The sequence below is a fragment of the Alligator sinensis genome, unplaced genomic scaffold (genome assembly GCF_000455745.1).
Source record: "Alligator sinensis unplaced genomic scaffold, ASM45574v1 scaffold1277_1, whole genome shotgun sequence".
NCBI classification, from domain to species: Eukaryota; Metazoa; Chordata; order Crocodylia; family Alligatoridae; genus Alligator; species Alligator sinensis.
The window spans coordinates 617,737-625,761 of NW_005842341.1; the positions used below are offsets into that span (position 1 = coordinate 617,737).

At 46.6% G+C, this 8,025-nt stretch overlaps 1 protein-coding gene across 1 annotated transcript in view; it reads right to left on the reverse strand.

The window, feature by feature from the left end:
• The window catches only part of VASH2 (vasohibin 2), a 76,976-nt gene that overhangs the window by 33,742 nt on the left and 35,209 nt on the right, over positions 1 to 8,025 (reverse strand). Inside the window, exon 5 of the mRNA XM_006028781.3 lies at positions 5,389 to 5,463. Within this exon, the coding sequence (XP_006028843.1) occupies positions 5,389 to 5,463 (75 nt within the window). The remainder of the gene's footprint in view (positions 1 to 5,388; positions 5,464 to 8,025) is intronic.

Below are 8,025 nucleotides of genomic sequence, written 5' to 3' on the forward strand. Positions count from 1 at the left end.
AGCAGGAACAGATAAACGATTTTCAAATGAAACTGCTATGCAAGACTGAAGGACTCAAAGGGCCACATGCAACTAATCAGAGAGGTTCCAAACCACATACTATGAATTCAGCTCTCAGGTTCCCTAGAACAAATCCAAGGATGCTTAGATCTTGAGTTTTGGTCTAGCTCATTATTATGGAAGCAGACAGCTATAAAAGCCACATCTGGACCTGATCTGCTCCAAGTGTTTGTATATAGAGTTCTGGCTCATCTCTTCCTTCTCTACTGATAACAGCTGTGCATTTCAGCCATGGCTCCCACAGAAAACAGGCAGAGATTAAAATAGAGGAGAGGGAGAAAAGGGGCCAGCCTCTCCTCACAAGGCTTTTTAAGTGTTGTCCTTCAGGGCAGAGCTGAAATTAAAGATTCCTTAGGAGATTTCGGGCTGGGAAGATGACCTTGATAAAGATTCCTCTTACTTACTTTCACAGCATTTATCATAATCTGCCAGGTGATCATCATCTGCTCCTAGCTACTGAAAAGAAATCTCCCAACAGCATTCCTATTAATAAATGGGGCTGTAGACAAGCTTGCCAATATTAGAAATGATACACTCCTCGAGCCATAACATACCAGCTACCCTGCAGCAATGAAGTAGCTTTCTTACAGGCACTCAGTGATAATCAAAGGCCTACCCCATTCAGGCCAGTAAATCCTTTGCTATACAGGGGGTAGGAATCTTAGGTATCCAGGACTGCAGCTGTAACAAACATCTTGCAGACACCTAGGGCACTTGTACACGTGACACCATTAACATGTACACGTGATGAAAATGTCACTTGTGTGGCTCAAGATCAGCCCCTCACCACTCCTGCCCTCACCCCCCCCCCCCCCCTGCCTCCAGCAGGAGCCTGCTGAAGGCAGAAGTGGTGTGGGGCCCGATCCTTGTTTTCTTTTTGGCGGAGCCTGCCCACCTCTCCTGCGGGCAGGGTGCGAGCTGCTAGTGGGCTGAGCAGCTCCTGAGCTGCAGAAGGCCCTGGTCCTTCCTTCTGCGGTGGTGGTGCCCCCCAGCGCTGCCCAGGTGGGCTGCTAGCAGGCTGCGTGCTGCACCAGCTCAGGGTTGGGGAAGAGATGGACTGGGCTGGGTGCTGCCTCTGAGCTGGGGTAGCACCTGGCCTACTAGCAACCTGCCTGGGCAGCCCCAGGGAACACCACCACCATGGAAGGAAGGACTCGGGGCCCCCACAGCTCAGGAGCTGATGGGCCTGCCTGCAGTTCACCCCTTAGCTGCAGGCAGGTTTCAGCTCCAACAACAACAAAAAAGGATTGGGCCCCTCGCTATAACATGATAGAAAGATTGAAATGGTTTAGTTCTCAGGGTTTTATTCTATGCCCCATTGTTTTAATTTAGGGGGCATAGAATAAAACCTTGAGGATTAAACCCCCGCCACATGTACAAGCACCCCTAACCACTAATTAAATACATGAAAGGCACCATATATTATATAAGCCAGTAAATTCCTCAGTTTTCACTCTCCTAGTATACTTATATGTTTGCGCTCTCTCTCATTCAGTGATTATTTTTTTCTTTAAATATATTTTCTGGGCCAGACCTGCACCTGATGTAGACCAATGTTGACACCTGCAGTCAGGGAAAGTAACTGGTCCTTTGATGACCTCCATGTATTTGAGGACCTGCTCCCATGTTTTATGTAGCTTCTTCCAACAGTTTATGCATTTGGCCATCCTCTTCCCTTCTGATGTACTACCTACACTTGCTTTCATAACATTAAATTTTGGGTGGAAACATTTCCTTTCCACATTTTGGTTAGCTTCATTTCCTCAAATATTGTTTCCTTTTTTGAGTAAATTAGCTTTAACGCTTTTTCACAAAGGACATGGCATAAACTCTAGTGTTTACCTGATTTAGACATAACTTAAGCCTGTGCATGAGCACAGAGGCTGCTCTGACATGCTGTAATTACAGCGCACTGGAGCAGACTCAGTCAACTGAGTCTACTGGAGCATGGCAATTACTGTGCTTCAGCAACCTCCTGCATCTTGTACAGGGGTGGGCAAAATACGGCCCATGGGCCAGATACGGCCCACTAGACCATTCTATCCGACCCGCGGGACCCCTAAAACATTTAGAAAATGTCTATTTATCTGCTCCTGGCTGCCTGTTAAAAATGACAGGAGCCAGGGGCAGTAGGACCCAGAGGGAGCCAGCAACAAGGCCAGCCAAGCCCCACATAACCCCCCACACCCTACATATCCACACACACATCCCCACAAAAATATTTTTTTTAATTAAATTAATGAATGTTCTAGGTGTTCGATTTTTAGAATATAATTTGGTATTTTTCTGGTTCCAAGATGGCAAAAGCCCTTGCTGAAAGGAGTATTTCTGGAGGCAAGGGGAAGGAGTTCTGGTCATATGGGGACCAGGGGGTGGGGCACCCATCAAGGGGCAGGGCTACCAATGCAGCCCTTGACAGCTTGCCAAAACTCAGTAAGTGGCCCTCTGCCTGAAATAATTGCCTGCCCCATGTCTTGTATATCAGCATCCCCACACTTAAAAATAGCAATGGGGGCACTTGAACTAAAGCTCATCGAACAGGCTTTAGTTCAAGCGCCCCTGCTGTCATTTTTAAGCACAGGGATGCTAATACACAAGACGCAGCAGCGCTTTAGTTAGACTGGCTCTCAGAGCCGCTCTAATTAAAGTGCTGCCCACCCTCCACCCCTGGAACACATGTAAAAGTGCCCAAGGTGACCATATGTCCCATTTTAGCCAAAACTGTCCTGGATTTCGGAGGCTGACCCCAGGCACTTGCTGGGAATTATAATGGGCATCCTGGAAATGCAGGGATGTGAGGCACAATCTGGTCAAGAGCTGGAGTGATGTGGAGCACCTTGCAGGTTGGCAAGCAGGCACCGCTGCTGACTCATGAAATTTCAGGGGGGGTAGGGACAGTATCCCAGATTTCCCAGATGATGTCCTGGATTTCTGGGATTTCCATACGGTCAGCCTGTATAAACTGCACAAGGCACTAGGAATAAAATCTTAGGAGAAATATGCCTGGATTGGTGAAGGGGCTGTATCGGCTGATAGGTAGATTAGACAGATGCACAGACCAGGAGATCTCTTCACAGCTCTATTCTCTAGGAATCCCATATTCACAGATGTATGTGAATGTGTGCTAACAGCTACTTTCTCTGCATATGCTGGCACCACTGACTCTTCACTGAAGTTATTAACACATACAAGCACTTTGAGATGCATCTAGCATGAAACAAATTATGTAAAACCTAATTCTGCACAAAAAAAAGGATTACAAAAGTGATTTTTTTAAAAAAGGCACTTGGCAAAGCTAATGGCGTGAGCCAGCAAGCAGCCTGTTTAAAATGACAGCTCACTAATCTGTTCTGAGCTAACAAGTCTCTGGTTGAGGACTTGCACAGAGGGCTGCTGTGCTAGTCTATGCCCTTTTTGGTATCCAAGCAACAGTGAAGCTTGTCAGCACACAGAAGTTATTATAACCAGTATCTTATTTCCACAGACAGAGAAGTGAACTGGAGGGCAACACAAAAAATTCAGGGATGCGCAGTTCAGATGTATTTGAAAACATCATCTTGACATTCAGAGGAGGGGGGAAAAAGCAGCATCTCTTATCCACTGACAGCCTGACCTTGGAAACAAACTGAGAGAGGCCCACGCTTGCTGCTGTCTGCTCAGAGAGGTTGATGCTGGGGAAAAAATCCAAAATCAGGAGACATCAGGGGCCCAGTCCAAAGCCCACTGTGATCTGCAGAAATACCCACACTGACTAATGGATTTTGGATCAGATCCCACATGCCTGTCACAGATAAACCTCCCACACACTATATCATCTCTCTTTTCTTTTTTGGTGCACTTCAGGGAAGCACTTTTAAGGAGCCAGAATAGTATTAGATCTGATTCTCCCTGTTTTTTCTGCCCACCAGAATATGAAATACTGTGAGAAGAACAGAACTTTGTTTTTTTCGGTCCCATAAATGGATATCTGAAATAAAATCCCTTGCTTGCAGCCCAGCTAAAAGGCTGTTTATGTTCAAGAGCAGAGAATCCATCCAGAGGGAGATGATAAAACTCTGCAGACCTGATCCTGTACTATCAAGGTAACAGAGACATGGCAGTGTAAATGAGCTGCCATAAATAAAATCAGAAGTAGGCCCAATCCCTCTTTTCCTATCCTGGTTTTCTGTTTAGATCCTTTTATCCAAGCATGAGCATATTATAGCCTTGAAAGGTTGCATGGGTGCCCAGATCCACTCTCTCAACAGTTGCAATCACTCTGGTTTTTGCTGGCTCAACAGGCAAAGGCAGATTCTTTTCAGACAAAGTATCTGGATCGCAAAAGAAATCATTGCAAGTATTTTAAAGATTTGAGGCCAAATTCTCTTCTCAGTTTCCAGGGGGCTGTCTGCATGTAACTGGGAGGACAGCCTGGCTCTCACTCACAGAGCTAGCATGAAAGACACTAGCTGGGGTGTTAGCTCTTTTTTTTTTTATCTTTTATCAGTGGGGATGGCTGATGGCAAGGGGAAGGTTTGGTTACTCATCCTTCCCAAACCCATTCAATCATTTTCCTTGAGAAAACAAAAGATCTTACCTCACCCTTTTGCACTGAGGGCCCTCGATACTCTGCCACGCGCTTTCCATGGGATGAGGATTGGGCCAGGCAAATGCAGATGGAAGGTGGCAGCTCATGAAGTCCTACCTTGCTTGTACTGTTACAGTAACTTGGGATAAATCACGATGACTTGCTGGCGGCGAAAAAAGAGTGCTAGGAAGAGAACCTCAGTAGAATATCTTTTAGCTATTGGGGTTTGAAAAAGAACCAGAACATCACTTTAAGGTGGTTTAAATGTATCAGTACAGTATGTACACACCAAGTTCTGCACACGACGCAACTGCAGGTCAAAAGAGGCAAAAGATACCAGGACTCAGCTATGGACAAACATGAAAGAAACCTCGATAGAACAGAACTGAATTTCCAACTCTTAACAGGCTCACACTTAATTCACCCAGGGTAATTGTGGGGTGGAGCAGTAGCAGAACCAGACAGTTTTTTATCTAGGCTTTCAGGTGGTGTAAGTCACCCTAGTAGTCAGTGGAGATGACCGTGCTGATTTATACCAGCTGAAGGCCCTTTATCACACAAAGCAAGTAGGCAGATATTCAAATCCTTGTTGAGAACGTGATCTGATTCAACAATTTATTGATCCATACCAGATGTGTTGCAAACCCCTTCAACTCACCTTCAGCTGGCACTGGCAAGTTGCATCCATGAAGTGCACACGTAGTCAGTAGGGTTTTTTAAGTGGCTATCTCCAAGGGAACAACCTGTACAGTAAAGGATACATCCCCAGGATAACTGCTTCAAGGCATTTGATAGGTAATGATTCCCTGGTCATTTCTTTCGCTGTCTCCATTAACCTAAGATAGAAACAAAGATATCTTCAGCCCTTTTGGTCAAAGCAGGCAACAAGAATTAAAGGATCTGCTCTTACTTGACTAGGGACCAAACCACTCTTGTGTCTTACTCATTCATACATTAAGAGTAGGCCTGATTTCCCCCTAACCACCTAGTGTAACCCAACTGATTCATTTAGAGAGAGAACTGATTTATAGCAATGTGGGACACAAAACAAGGCTTTGTTTCAGGGAGCTGGGATAGGATTGCAGCCAATGTCTTAGAGAAACCAGCTGTCTCAAAGCATTACCTCCCAGATAATGTTTCCTTACTGGGGACCAAATCCAGATCTTCTTCCATATGTTCATTAGGACCATCCACCAACTGGAACCAATGAGACTACTCAAAGAGAAAGGCAGTCTTCAATGTGAGGAATTACACTCCGATTCTAACACTGGGAACTCAACTCACTGGGAAGGACTTTTATGCTATCTGCTTACACTGTATATAGAGCTCCTAGGCATTCCCATAACAGAAACACACACTGATAACATGCATTATTTTTCTACAGCGCCAAAGATATGCAGGGCATTTTGACTGGAAGCCAACCTTAGGTTTTTGCTTAGTATGAACAAGGTGACAATTCTGCTTTGTGGGTATGTTTTCAAGATAGATTTTAGACAGAGTCAGCCACCACAGGAGAACTTAAGTTCAAGAGCTGCTTTCCAGCAGAGTCACAACCATGAAGATTAAAAATCTCCTCCTGTGGTCTTCAGCTCATGGGGTATGCCCAGATGAACAGGCATTTGCAGTTTGCAGTGCTTCAAAGCTGTCTGAGGCACCATAAACCACATGTGGCGCATGTGCAAGCATTTGCCACATTGTTAATTTGCAGCGTGGTGCCAAAATTTGACATTAGGAGATCCCCATGACAAAAAAAGCCATGGGAAAAAAAGCAGTGTGGCACACGCAGCAGCAGCAGCGTATGCCGCCAGTACCCGAGCCTGGCCATCCAGAGCCGTGCTGTGGCTGCTGGCCAGGCTCTGTGAGGTGAGATCAGTGCTGCCGCTGCCACAGAAGGCCCCCAGAGCCCTAGGTAAGGCTGCTGGAGACAGCACAAGTGCTGGCCCCAGCCTCCCCTTCCCCACCCAGGACAAGCTGCTTTGCTCAAACCCCACATGCAGGGGCATACGCAGTGGAAAAAAACAGCAGCACAAATTTGTGCCACTGCTATTTTTGCCGCAGCAACTGCACACCCCTGCCTGCACACCCATGGTGTTCATACCATTTCCTATTTGGAAAGTGAGATTCCCACATAGAAATAGCAATAGGATAACACAAAGATGCAGCAAGCCTCATGGTGACAGGATCAGGCATATATAACCCCTGACCACCACCACACACACTCAGCATGTGCATGTGCATGCTTCAGTGGCACAGAGCCTCTCCTGGCCAAGGAGCTGGGGGATTGGGACAGCCCCCAAGCCCTCACAGTGCAGCCATTTGCAGGGAGCCCCAGTGGAGCTAGGCTGCTTGCCCTCCTATGCAGGGTCCCAATGCACTGCTTTTACCACCTCTGACTCCCTCTGTACCAGCACTAGCCAATGAAACTCAAGCTTCAAACATTTGTGACTAGAGACTTAGCCAGGAAGTATCCCTTACAACTAGAAGTAATGGGATGAGCTATGAGATCCTCACACTCAAGTAGTGAGATTTTCAAAACTGTCTAACAGGACTGGACACAATTTCCATGAGAAATTAATGGGAACTGGGCAACCCAATCCTTTTGCAACTCTGAAGACAGCCTGGCAATATATATCTATTTCTCCATCTCCTCTTCACTAACCTGCTCCCCTTCTGGGGACTGCATGAGCACTGTTTAGGGGTGCACAGACACGTTGCAAAGCATTAGTTCTGCAACAACCTGCAACAGGAGTGCAGAGCCTTCATTCCAAAGATAGCTGCTTTTAAACCCAGCCCTCTGTTTAAATGAAGGTTAAGTGCTTGATATGTCTTCCTGTGATGGGGCGGATGGGATGGGTTTGCAGCACTTTTAAAGAGATAACCAGGGACAAACAATCTGATCTCAGTGCAGCTAAGAAAGGGCTATTGTACTGGAGAACAGGCCCGATGCTATCATTCAATAAGTTAGTTCTTTTCTGGATACCCTGGAAAGATGGAGAGAGAAACAGAGCATGGAAGGGGACAGGAAGAGATCCAGGAAAGAGATAAGAGAAAGAGGAAAGTTGTGCCCATTAGAAACTGAAAAGTTTAAATACACACACCCCATGAACAGGAAGGAAGTTGTATTTTGAAAATTCTTTTCTCTAATCCTAGCCCTTCCCCCAATCCACCCCACACCAGAGAGGCCGATGAAAATATACATATGCCAAACCACCACACTCCTATTTGGGCATGGGGGGGCGTACGCCCCTGGATCTGCGCGTGGGGTGAGGACAAGCTGCCACCACAGGCTGGGGCCGGGGCAGCACTGGGTTGTTTCTGGCAGGGGGTGGGGCCAGGCTGCGCTGGGGCAGGCGGTGGTGGCGCTGGGAGTGGGACTACAGTGAATTCTGGAGTGGCTG